The sequence below is a fragment of the Urocitellus parryii genome, chromosome 3 (genome assembly GCF_045843805.1).
Source record: "Urocitellus parryii isolate mUroPar1 chromosome 3, mUroPar1.hap1, whole genome shotgun sequence".
Classification (NCBI taxonomy): Eukaryota; Metazoa; Chordata; class Mammalia; order Rodentia; family Sciuridae; genus Urocitellus; species Urocitellus parryii.
In genome coordinates, this window is record NC_135533.1 from 194,986,547 (window position 1) to 195,000,638 (window position 14,092).

At 39.3% G+C, this 14,092-nt stretch overlaps 1 protein-coding gene across 3 annotated transcripts in view; it reads right to left on the bottom strand.

Moving 5' to 3' along the window:
* Positions 1-10,481, bottom strand: part of Scn10a (sodium voltage-gated channel alpha subunit 10) — a 91,642-nt gene extending 81,161 nt beyond the window's left edge. For all 3 annotated transcript variants that reach the window (XM_026401589.2, XM_026401587.2, XM_026401588.2), the window contains exons 1-3: positions 10,212-10,481; positions 8,249-8,367; positions 5,244-5,324 (exon numbers count right to left, since the gene is read on the bottom strand). In XM_026401589.2, the coding sequence (XP_026257374.2) occupies positions 5,244-5,324; positions 8,249-8,367; positions 10,212-10,481 (470 nt within the window). The remainder of the gene's footprint in view (positions 1-5,243; positions 5,325-8,248; positions 8,368-10,211) is intronic.
* Between the last annotated feature and the right edge of the window lie 3,611 nt (positions 10,482-14,092).

A 14,092-nucleotide genomic window follows, 5' to 3' on the forward strand; every position in this document is an offset into this window, starting at 1 on the left:
TAAAGAAGGATATTTCATACTGCTTAAGGGAACCATTCATCAACAAGACATAACAATAATAAATTGTATGCCCGAGTGTCTATATTCATCAAACTTAGGTTCAAGAGTCAAATAGACCACAACACAATAATTCTGGGTGACTTTAACACACCTCTTTCACCCCTGGATGGATCTTCCAAATAAAAGCTGAACAAAGACACTATAGAACTCAATGATATACTCAATAACTTAGACTTAGCTGACATATATAGAATATTTCATTCTTCAATAAGCAAATACACTTTCTTCTCAGCAGCACATGGATCCTTTTCTAAAATAGATCATACATTATGGCCCAAAGCAACTCTTAGCAAATATAAAAAAGTAGAGAGACTACCCTGCATTCTACCAGATCATGATGGAATGAAATTAGAAATCAATGATAAAATTTAAAAAGAAAAGCTACTCCAACACCTGGAGACTAAATAATATGCTACTGAATGAACAATGGGTTGCAAAAGACATTAAGGAGGAGATTAAAAAATTCTTAGAGGTGAATAAGAACACAGATAAATGTATCAAAATGTATCAAAATCTCTGGGACATTGTGAAGGCAGTACTAAGAGGACAGTTCATTGCATGCAGTTCATTCCTTAAAAGAAGGAAAAAAATCAACAAATAAATGACTTAACATTACATCTCAAAACCCTAGAAAAAGAAAAACAAAATCAACACCAAAAGTAGTAGAAGACCTACAGAAGGCTAAAGAAAGAAATTACAAAAGACCTTAGAAGATGGAAAGATCTACCTTGTTCTTGGATAGGCAGAATTAATATTGTCAACATGACCATACTACAAAAAGTACTATACAGATTTAATGCAATTCCAGTCAAAATATCAATGACATTCCTCATAGAAATAGAAAAAGCAGACATGAAATTCATCTGGAAAAACAAGAGACCCAGAGTAGCTAAAGCAATCCTCAGCAAAAAGAGTGAAGGAGGCGGCATCACTATACCAGATTATACTATAGAGCAATAGTAACAAAAGCAGTATGGTATTGGTACCAAAATAGACTTGTATAGACCAATGGTACAGAATAGAGGACACAGAGACTAACCCACATAAATACAGTTAACTTATACTAGACAAAGGCACTAAAAATGTACATTGGAGAAAAGATAGCCTCTTCAACAAATGGTGCTGGGAAAACCGGAAATTCATATGCAACACAATGAAATTAAATCCCTATCTCTCACCATGCACAAAACTCAACTCAAAGTGGATCAAGGACCTAGGAATTAAACCAGAGACACTGCATCTATTAGATGAAAAAGGAGGCCCAAATCTCCATTATGTCAGATAGGCCCCGACTTCCTTAATAAGACTCCTATAGTGCAAGAATAGGAGTCAAGAATCAGTAAATGGGATGGATTCAAATTAAAAGGCTTCTTCTCAGCAAAAGAAACAATCAGTGAGTTGAATAGACAGCCTACATTTTTGGAGCAAATTTTTACCATATACACATTGGATGGCGCACTAACCTCTAGGATATATAAAGAACTCAAAAATCTTCACATCAAAAAAGCAAATAACCCAGTCAATAAGTGGGCCAAGGAGCTGAACAGACACTTCTCAGAAGAAGATATACAATCAGTCAACAAATATATGAAAAAATGTTCAATATCTGTAGCAATTAGAGAAATGCAAATCAAAACTACTCTAAGATATCATCTCACTCCAGTCAGAATGGCAGCTATCAAGAATATAAACAACAATAAGTGTTGGTGAGGATGTGGGGAAAAAAGTACACTCATACATTGCTGGAGGGACTGCAAATTGGTGCAGCCAATATGGAAAGCTGTATGGAGATTCCTTGGAAAACTTGGACTGGAACCACCATTTGACTCAGCTATCCCACTCCTTGGTCTATACCCAAAGGAGTACTTTAGTAACACAGCCACATCAATGTTTATAGGAGCATACTTCACAATAGCTAAACTGTGGAAGCAACCTAGATGCCCTTCAGTAGATGAATGGATAAAGAAAATGTGGTATATATACACAACGAAATATTATTCAGCATTAAAAGAGAATAAAATCATGGCATTTTCAGGTAAATGGATGAAGTTGGAGAATATAATGGTAAGTGAAGTTAGCCAATCCCCAAAACCAAATGCTGAATATTTTCTCTGCTTTAAGGATGCTGATTCATAATGTGCTGGTGGGAGCAGGGGAGGATTAGATGAACTCTAGATAGGGCAAAGAGGAAAGGGGGATGGAGCGGAAGGGAGGGGGTATGGGGGTAAGAAAGACTGTGGAATGTGATGGACATCATTACCCTAAGTACATGTATGAAGACATGAATGGTATGATTCTCCTTTGTGTACAACCAGAGATATGAAAAATTGTGCTCTATATGTGTAATATCATTTGTAATGCTTTCTGTTGTCATATATAACCAATTAAACTTTAAAAAATTAAGAAAAGAAAAAGAATATACCAGAAAAACCAGTTGTCCTCTGATGAACAGAAAGGCTTAATTTTAGTATATTGAAATGTACTGGTCTTTTCCTTCTATGGTTAGTGTTCTGCATGATATGTGATAAGACTTACCCTTCTTATGTGTATACATGACCAGTGTAACTCCACATCATGTACAACCACACGAATGGGAATTTATACTCCAAGTATATAGAATATGTCAAAATACACTCTACTCTCATGTATATCTAAAAAGATTAAAAAAAAAATCTTTCCCTATCCTGAGATCATATTCTTTAATTTTTTCCTTCCAAAAGCTTTACATCTTGGTGTTATGCAAAGAAAGTTAGGTATCAATTCCCCTAGAGTTAACTCTTATGTGTGCTGTGAAGTTGGATGTTCAATGTCATTATTCTTCTGGGATTCCTGATTATCCTGCATCATTTACTGAAGATTATCCTTTTCCTGCTGTTCTGTGGTGTCACCTTGATCACAAATCAGATGCCTATTCATTGGTCTGTTTATGGTCTGACTGATCTTACACCAGTGATGTACTAACTACTCCATTATTACAGCTTTAGGATATCTTCACACCCAGTAGAGTGAGTTCTCCTGCCTTGATTTTCTTCCTCAAAAGTGTCTCGGTTATGATTTGCTCTGTGCATTTTCATACAAATTTAGTCACTTTGTCAAGTAATGCAATAAAAGCCTGATGGAATTTCTCTTGGGAATCATATTCAGCTGACTAGTCATTTGGGGAGTTTTTCCAATATTGAGAGACTTTGAGTCCAACAACATAATATCATCTCCCCCATTTATTGGATTTTGTTTAATTTTACTTAATAGATTTTATAATTTTATGTGTAGAAATCTTACTCATACTTTGATAATCCTATTCCTAGGTACTTGATATTTTTAAATACCAATGTAAGTGGTATTTTAAAATTTTCTAGTCTGTTGTTAGATGTGTAATTGATTTATGTATATTAATTCAGATTCAGCTATTACATTATGCTGTCTTACTAATTTTAATAGTTTGTAGATCATGTTGGATATGTTGTATACATAATATGATACTAAATCACTACACTTTGGTACTTTTCTTATTCTTGAACCCTTTATTTCTTTTTCCTGCCTTTGTATACTCCTTTACAAAGTTGGAGAGGTGAAAATAGACATCTTTTTGTTGTTGTTGTTGATCTGAAAGGGAAAGACTCTCTGTTCATAATTATGTATGATGGTGGCTACCTTTTGAAGAAGGAGCACCCTCTCTCAGACCAAGGTGATTCCATTCTATTCCAACTTTTTCTAAGAGTTTTTAAAACATAACTGGAAATGGAACTTTATCAAATGGTTTTTCAGCATCAATCAAGGTGACCACAAGATTTTTTCTCTGTTAATCTATAAATAGAAATAGATCACATTCTCTATTGTGGGGTGCATTACTGCTATGGTTGGCAAAAAAAAAAAGAAAAAGAAAAAAACAAAGGAAAGAAAGAAAGAAAGAGAAAAAACCAAAAAAAAAAAAAAAAAAAACACAAACAAACCGGGGGAAAAAAGAAAGTTTTGCAGTTCAATTCATAATAGCTAAGCTATGGAACCAACCTAGGTGCCCTTCAACAGATGAACGGATAAAGAAAATGTGGTACATATATATAATAGACTATTACTCAGCCATAAAGAAGAATGAAATTATGGCACTTGCCAGTAAATGGATGGAACTGGAGACTATCATGCTATCCAGCCAATCCCCCCAAAACCAAAGGCTGAATGTTCTCTCTGATGTGTGGATGCTACCACACAATAGGGGGGAGAGAATAAAAGTTCATTGGATTAGACAAAGGGAAATGAAGGGAAGGGAGGGAGGATGGGAATAGAAAAGACCGTGGAATGAATTGGACATAACTTTCCTGTGTTCCTATATGAATACAAGACCAGTGAAACTCCACTTCATGTACAACTGCAAGAATGGGATCCTAATTAGGAGAAGTTATATTCCATGTATGTAGAATATGTCCAAATACACTCTACTACTATCATGTATGTCTAAAGAGAACAAATAAAAAATATTTTAAAAAAAATCTTTGCAGAGATCCTGTTGTTATACCTGAAGGAACATAAGGTACAAACTGAGGTAGGGGCTTCTGTACCAGATGTGGTGGTGCAGGTGTTTGGGGAAAGGACTCCTTTTGAAACTACAGAGGCTTTGCCTGCTAACCCACGGAGACAGAATAAGCTCAGGGATATTAAGGTCAATTTGAAGGATGTGAGTCATGACAACTTAAATATCTACATTCATGAGTTATTTTGTGAATATCTTCCCCCCTCCCTTTGTTTTTAACTTTGTTATAACTTTACTCCTGCCTCTCTTTCAGAGTAGGTCCTCCCTCAACTTCATTCACGCGCACACCTAGCAATGAGTGTGTGTTGGCAGGGTGTGGAGAGGACTCTTCTGCTCAGGGCACCCTGTCCAATGAATTCAGACCCTCTGGGCAACAGGATTTTAAAATCTCTTTCTGGGAAATTTCAATGTGCAACTAAGGTTGAGAGCCACGAATCTATACCTTTTTGAAATTGAAGATTATATGTGAAACACAGTCTGTTTCACAAAGGAGAAGTCTAATCATTACAAAGTCAAATAGATAACAGAAGTTAGCATTACCCAACGGAGACATGACAGGACAAATGAAAGGAAAAAGCCACCAAGAAAAAAAAAATTTTTTAAAAAGCAAGAGGACAAAGAACGAAAACAGCACAATGATTATAGTCAATCTACTCACTCGATTTTCTCTGGAAGATCGGTTCGGGTCATGCACACACAATTGACCACAATGGTGACAGTAATAAATACAGTGAACCACCTGAGAGGCCAATGTTAAGGAAGAGCTGAGCGTCACCTTGTCTCCTTGATGTCATCTAGGATCATCTTGATGCTGAATGATCAAGTTCATAACTCTTAGCTAATATTAGCATCATGGTCTTGTCATATAATAACCACTCGTATTTACTGAATCCCTCACCTGGGCTGAAAACCCTGCCCACTAACTTCTAACAGCACACAACAATCTATGGCTGGATATTATTATTGATATTTTTGATGGGAGCAAACTGATCTCAAAGCTTAAATAAATTTTCTGAGATCTTGCAGCCAGTTAACCATGGTGTGGAGATGTGGGCTCAGCTCTGTCTATAACAGACCCTTTGGAAAAAGAAAAGAAAATAGAGTCCCTTTTCCAAAATGTCCTTCTGTCCTGAGACTTTCATTTCACCAGACAAGGTGACCTGAAATTCCAACCAGCAAAAGTCTCTTTTATTCTTTTTTTTTTTTTTTGGTGGTGGGGGGGGTGGTGTTAGGGGATTACCAGGGACTCAGGGGTACTCAACCACTGAGACACATCCCCAGCCTTATTTTGTATTTTTTTTTAATTTAGAGATAAGATCTCACTGAGTTGCTTAGCACCTCACTTTTGCTGAGGCTGGCTTTGAATTTACAATCCTCCTATCTCAGCCTCCCAAGCTACTGGGATTACAGGTGTGTGCTACCTCACCCACCTAAAAGTCTCTTTTATTCTAAAAGCCAAAGAGAAGTTAGGAAGTTGGAGATAAGTGGAAGGGTACCAGCCTTTATGGGATTGTTTTAGTCAGATCATTTTCCTAATGCAGCTGAGATCAGTCTTATCGAGGAAACAGACTTCTGGGTAGGGATGGAGGAGTCCGGCACCAGGAAGGGACTTACTCACTTGGGAAGAAAATCCTAAATAGAATTAGCTATGCATTGTCACCGAGGAAAATGCCAGGAGCAGGGAATAGGCAAAGGTATTCTGGAAGTGGAAGGAGACTTTGAAAGGAAGGTGAGTGGAAGAGGGTAAATGTGGAAGAAAGGGTGGCTGGGAGGATCCAAAGACAACTTTCTCCCATTTGGACATTTCCTCAGAGCTAGATGGCCTCCTAACAAGATTTCCTACAGGAAAGCAAAGACAGGAAAGCAGAGAGAGAGAGAGAGAGAGAGAGAGAGAGAGAGAGAGAGAGAGAGAGAGCGCACTACTCATCTTTCATCATTTCAATTTGAGCAGAAATATTTAAATTGGCTTTAGTTTTCTGTAAGTGCCTTTAGTGACCCTTGTTTTATGGTTACTTAGGAACACATCTATTTTGAACAGGGAAATTCTATTAATTAAACCACATTTTCTTGCTGATTTACAATTAAATTAAGAAATATGTCCACAGAGGGGGAAACGTTAACCCGGGTTTAAATTAAAATCATATCTCTACTTCTACAAAACCTTTAAAATGTTATATATCTTGTGCATAAGATTACAAATGAAAATATTCACAGAACGTGTATTTGGAATTGTAATTTTGAGTGAAATATTAATTATAGACCCTGAGGATTCCACACCTTGAAGAATATCTTTTGGGGCTGCAGTCACCAAATTAATGAGATTCAAATATATAACTGCTCTATAACATAAGACTTTTGTGAGGAAGAGACCCCTCAACAGGTGTCCTATGTAGCTTGTGACTCCACTGAGGAATTATTTACTTCTCAAATCTCAAGATGAAAAGAATATTTACCGGTCATTTGGTTTTTTAAAGGAATCTTATTTCTTATTTACCTAGACGTAATTCAACCAAAATCCACGAAGAGGAGTTTATGTATGTGTTATTTCTCTTTGTAATTTCTGTGTAGATATATATGTAGATATACATGTTTTTAAAGCAACAACTGCCCAAGTAGAGACGACACACTGAGAGAATAATTACTCTAATTTATATCCATTAACTACCTACTTCCTCACTGTAGGTACTATGCTAAGAAGAATGGAGGCTGGGCCTCATAACTATCTGTGAGACCTTGAGCAATTTACTAAATACCTCTGTTTCATTATCTGTAACATGGGGATGCTAATCTCAGCTTCCAAGACTTCTGTACCTAGGACAGCATTGACATTTAGAAAGTATTTAGGAAAAGAGAACTTTGCTTTTGAAGAATCTGGAAATCCAATATTCAATTCTGAAAATATAACTTCCACAGGTTAACCATAAAGATAAAACATGAAAACAGAAAATGGAATGCACCTTCATCAAGCAGTGGAGTTTCTTGTTGAGTGTGCAGATGATTCTATGGGATGCTTACTCAGTGAGAACTGTGCAGAGATCCCACAAGCTGTTCCCCCCATGGCAGAGGGTGGGGTGAGGTGGGAGCTCCTTTGTACTGGAGTTTCCTAAGAAGCAGCTGGCCACCATCTGCCAGGCAAGGCCGCTCTTGCATATCAACTTTCTGGAAGTCAGGGCTGAATTGGTCATTGGGAATTTCCAATTTGGACTGTCACCAGGGAAGATCTTTGGAAGCCAAGCCAAAGTCTCTTTTGTCTACTAGCTTGGCTTGCCTTGAAAACAAAATAAAACAAAACAAAAAACAAAACTAAAGACGGCTTCTGCTGCTACCTAAAGCAACTCATGTGATATAGACGTTTGAACAATGAATCCCTAGTCATCATTTTACCCCATGGCAGGAAACTCAGACTACAGATATTGTAACCTGCTAGTAGTCTTGGAGTGACCTGTAATATTGGCAGTGCCTCATGTCCAATGAGGTCCCATTGAGGCAATCTTGGAACTGTTTTGGGATATTGGGCATATTAAAGCCACAAATAACTTTATTAATTTAATCTCCTCATTGTCTCAGGATTCCGTTGTAAGAAGCTCTACTTTTAACCTCTAAAGAAGTTACTGGACAGAACCAGATTCTAACAAACAGAAGAAGCAACCGTGCAAAGGATACGAGTGGACAGACATTTTGATGGCCGTTCTTCTGATCAGGTTGAAGGGACTGAATATCCAAAGGGCTCGAGTGGCACTAAACCGGGAAATGGTCCTGCCTTTGTTCAGCACCATAAATGTCTAAAACAAAACAGAGCAGAGGTGGATCTCCAGTGAGAAGCAGAAATCCTAACACAGCCATGTTTTTTGAGCATGAGTTGTGTAGGGCCAGGCATGTGAGCAAGAAGGGGCCTGGGAGCCACAAGTCACTGAGAGCCAGAGGGAGGGGCAGAGAGTTAGGAGGATCATGGACTCAAAGCCACATCCTCACTCTCCCAGAGAAAGTCCTGTTTTGTGGCTCACGGAGAGTGCCTGATGGACAGACAGCTGTCTGGGGGCTGGTAAGACGCGCCTTGCCCAGGGGAAGATTCTGGCAACATCATTGTGGAGTTCTGGTTGCATTTAATTCTGCTTCTGATTTGAGGACCGTTCCTGGTCCTGTGATGCTCCTTCTGTTGTCTACTTCCTCCTAAACTCTCTCCTGATTCCTTCCTTTAAGCATTTAGGAGAGTGTAGGCTCTTGGCAAGAGAGAGGAGAGAGAAAGATATTCCAGTGTCTTTTTATTTTCTCTACAGACCGTATCGAGGTAACTGATTCCCGACCTTTGTGACTACCAAACACGTACTCACCATTTCCTTGACTGGGTAGAGCACCTACAGTATGATACAGGTGATGTAACTGACTCAGAGCACCTCTTGTTTAGACTAGTAGTTCTCAAACTTCTTGATTTTAAAAAAATCATTATTTCCCCAAAGTGTTGAGAACTCTAGAGTTTTTGTTTATGTTTATAATTTTTGATTACACCCAAATGTGCATGTGTATATGTGTGTGTCATTATGGTTTGGACTTTAGATGTCCCTCGGAGGACACATGTTGAAGTCTTGGTCATCAGCCTGTAGCACTATTGGGAAGTGGTTGGATCTTTAAGAGGGAGAACCAAGTGAGAGGAAGTTAGGTCACCAGGGATACACCCTTGAAGGGGATATTGGGATCCCAGCCCCTTCCTCTCTCTCTTGGTTTTGCTTCTTGGCTACCATGAGGTGAGCACTTTTCTTCTACCATGAATTTCTTCTATGATGGTCTACCTCACCATAGGCCCAAAGTGATGGGCCAAGTAGCCAAGGACTGAAACCTCTGAGACCATGAGCCAAAATAAACCTTTCCTCCTTTTTAAGTTGATTTCCTTGGATATTTTGTTGAAGCAAAGAAAATATGACTAATATGTAAGTATATACATACAATATGTATGTACATATGTTTACATATGTGTGTATATATATATATATATATCATATTAAAAATAAAGAACTTAGGAAATTTTCAAACACAGGAATGTACAGACACACATACATTCCAGTAGCTGTTCGAGTGATGATGTTCTTCCCCAATAACAGCTTCCATGTTTACCACTGTATGCTCGAAAGAACATGCACAAAAAGGACAAATGATATCAAAGTATTACTACAAAAGAGTTTCGACTTCACATATCCACTGAATGAGTTTGGAAGACTCCAGGGTTTCCAAGATTATACTTGGAGGATCCCAGGCTCAAATCATTCTGTTTTTTTGTGCTCTTTTCCCAAGTCCCCTCCCCTAACATCAAGTTCTCTGTCCTCCACCTGCAAAGAAAGCCAACACCTCTGGGGGCCTACGCCAGAGCTCACCCCAGAAGCTGCCAACTTTTCCTGCAAGTTCTGCCACAGTTGTGTGCTTTTTGAGGATTGGGGTTTAATTAGCTCTTATCATAAATTTCATAAAGATTCAAAGAAACCATCAAGGTAGTGAGTTAGCTATATCTCCCATGGACTGAGTCTTTTAGCAGACTGTCATATCACCCAGGGTTCAGGAAGACTCCCTGGGCCGGGTGGAACTGAGACTTCCTCTCCAAGAGCTGAGGGCAGACATTCCTACTGGTAGCTCTTACCCGGTGTGTGCTGTAGAAGGGGTCTAGATCCTCCAGGGGCTCCCCGACCAGTTCTGCTGAGAGCTCACCATAGAACTTGGGCAGCTGGTTGCAGGCTTTCAAGTCCAGCTGGGGCCGTGGCTTCTCTTCTTGGTCCTTCTTCTCTCTAGGCTTATCTTGGACTTTCTTTTCTGCCTGATGGGCAGCAATTCGCTTCTCAATCTCCGCCAGTGACTCTGGAGTGAACCGCCGGAAGTTGGTCGTTTCCAGGGACCCCAAGGGGAATTCCATTTTTTCATTCTTCTTCAGGAAGAATGTAAACTCTTATGAGAGTAAAAATAAGCACAGAAAGGTGACAGCTTGCTCACTCACCCTTTCCCTCCCATCCATCATGCCCTGATGGCTAGAACATCTTCCCCACCCTCTTCTTCACCTGCTCCCTTAACTCACAGTAGGCTCCTCTCAGGAACCCATCCCCCTGCAGTGCTCATATGTTTATGGGAGACTGTTTATTCCAGGTACCTCAGGTCTTGTCTCCCCAAGCACTAAGTCATTTCTTCTTCACCAGCCTGAAACGCATACCCCTGCCCCAGCTTTAGTCATTTTGCCCTCTTTGCTCATTTCTAGGACTGGAGAATTCCAGGCACTCTCCTACATTCATCAAACACTTGGGTTCATGATCGACTTTATCTTAAGTCTCATCCTTCTCTCTGAACACAATATTTGATTTATTGACATTTTCAGTATTCCTTCCTTTGAACTTCATTAGGATCTCTTGGTTTCCTGCTCTTTGTTCATGGCTGAACAATTTTCTTCATAATCATAGGAGATCTGAGGTGTGCCGTGTTAGCTATGCCCTCCTTCTTATCCTAAATCCTAATCCCAGGTCCATCTAGGGCAGTCTAATTCAGGTTTCTTTGAACCTTGGATAGCTGAGGGATGCTGGGGAACAGCACTGTAATCTAGGAATCATATTTTCCCTAGTCGGCAGTTTCTTCTAGACTGAGATTGCAAGTATACTCCATCTTGCCTGACTTTCTCTCTCTCTCTCTCTCTCTCTCTCTCTCTCTCTCTCTCTCTCTCTCTCTCCTTCTCTCTCTCGTAGTGCTGGGGATGGAACCCAGGGCCTTATGAATGCTAGGCAAGTGAACTACCACTGAGCCACAAACCCGCCCCACTCTGCTTCTCTTATCGCTATAAGCCAATGACCATGTTTCCTAGTTAATGGAGAAAAAGAGACTCCTTCCACTTTATGCCACCAAACCTCAGCTTACCTTATACACCCTGTCATCTGTGGTTCAGATCAATTCTTTCCTTTGACTTAGAATCTTATTCCTTTAACATTTCATTTGTGTTTCCTTCTTGTCTCCCAGCTCCTTCCTATCAGCATTTTGAGATACTTAACTCTTTTACAATTTTAAGAATATCTTTTAGATATACATGACTGTAAAATGTGTTTTGACATATTATACATACATAGAGTATAACTTCCCATTCTTGTGTTTGTACGTGATGTGGAATTACCCTGGTTGTGTATTCATAGATGAACATAGGAAAGTTATGTCTGATTCGTTCTACTGTCTTTCCTATTCCCATCCCCCTCCCTTCCCTTCATTCCCTTTTCTCTAATCCAATGAAATTCTATTCTTCCCTCTCACCAGTCTGCAACTTGGCTCTGCCCCCACCACACTAAAATATTTCCTTGCAAGGACATCAGAGAACTCTGGGGAGCTCAATTCAGGGGATTCTTATCTTGGTGATAAGAATATACCCACTGGCTATTTTAAACCACTACCTTCTTGAAATATTCTCTCGCCTTGGCTGCTAGAAAACCAACATTCTCTTGGTTTTCTTACTTTCTGTCTGCACCTTCGCAATTTCCTCTTCCTCATCTTCTCCTGCTGTGCTTCTTTGGGTTCTATGTTAGGCTCTTATTGTGTTTCAATAATAGCAACAGGATCAACATCAACAGCTTAGCATTTACTGAGATTCCATTATGTTCCAGACCCTGGATGAAGTAATTTACACTCTTCATCACGTTAAACATCACTGTACCCTAGGAGATATTATTTTCAATATATAAATGATAAACCAGAGTGGCAATGTTAAATTTTCCAAGGATGCATTACTAAGTGGTAGATAGAACCAGTACTTAAACTCTGACACAATCTCCTGAGAGACATCTCCTCCATTCTCATTCATATACAGATGAGTCCTGAGTCTTTATCTTGGCCTCTCATGGGTCCTTGGGGACCACGCCCTCATTTGGCATCTCCACTTAAGTGTCTCAGGGGCACCTCAAAATTCAGCCTGCCTCAAACTCATTGTCATCTCCACACCCCTTTCTAGTACCTTCCTCTCCTCTATGGCTCTCTCTCTTTGTGAATGGCCCCACATAACCTAGTCTTTGCCTGCCCACAGACCGGGTATCACCATTATGTCCTTTTCATTTAATTTCCATCTACAATAAGATACCAGTGCTGTTAATTATTGCTCCTCAGGATCTGCTCTCCACACACTGGCCCCACCCCTGACATTCTCATGGCTTCCTGTTTGTCCTCTTGCTTCCTCTTTAGCTCTTTCTGACCCACTCTTTAACTGTAAGCAAATATTTCTGAAGTGCAAACCTCATTCTTTGTCATCTTGAGGCCTTTCCAGGTTCCGTTGCTCCTTCCTGAAATTATTCTACCAATTCGCTTTTCAGGGAAAAGCAATTTTTCCTGAAAAATTATCTACCAATTTGCTTTTCATTCTTTAACTTTTGGGTGTGCAACAACTTTCTACACCCTACACGAAGTCTGTGTTAGGATTCCCATTTCATGCTTCCATAGCTTTCTTCCCTTTCTCAGGAAATCTCAGATTTGTCATTTCTGATTGCTTTTTGATTTCTCCTACTAAATTGTAAGCTCAGTGAGAGCTGGGAACACATCTATTCTGTTTAGCATTGATTCTCTAGAGCATAGCCCAGTGCTCAGCATTTAGAATCTGTTGGCATCAATAGATATTTCTTGAATGAGAAGCAGTAATTCTAAAACTCATAAGTTGAAAATAAAAACTAAAGAATATTTCCTTTGGAAAAGTGCAGCAAAATCACAGATGCAATCATAAGAATGTACAGAATAAAAGAAATGATTTTTTAAAATCCATTTTCTTAAAAATATTATATAGCATCCCTCAAAGTCAAGTAGAGGGTGGCAGAGGTAGCATTTGAATCTAACACCTCTATAATGAAGACTCTGTTTGCTTCCACCAGATCTAGAGACAGCTCTCGATCAGTCCCCTATGATGAAGATTCTACCAGCTGAGCCAGTCCTAGAAGAAGTTCTTGTATCCAGTATCCACACTTGGAAACCCTGTTTGCTGTTGCTGATCCTTCCATGTTCTGTGGTCCTGCGACAAGACCCCATTCCTCTGATACTTTTTCTCTTCCTTAATGCCTTTCAAGATTTTAGCCTGGAAATTTTTCCTCTCTCTCTCCCTCTCTTCCTGCCCACTTGTACCTGGTTTTCCACTTGGGGAATTCTTCAAAATCAACCTACATTATAGGACTGAGCATCTGTCTTGCAATTCTGTCTCTCCTAAAGGTCTATGTGCTGTATGCCCATGTCTTGATGAACAAGGTGTATTTATGCAGTGGTCATTCAAACATTGTAGACTTGATTGGATCTCATGAGTGTCTTTAATTCTTTCCTTTTGAGTGACAAGAACTACTTTATCTTCCTTGTCTTAGGCAAGAAGAACTACTTGTGGGACAAAATTTGAGTCTCAGGCCTTAGTTACAGAGGAACAATGTAGGACCTTTCTCAGTGATACAGAAATGCAGTGCTAAGGATTAAAAACAGGATCAAACCAGAAGTTCAGGTGCTAGAGCAGGGACTTCATTGAAGTTAAAGTGGTCTCAA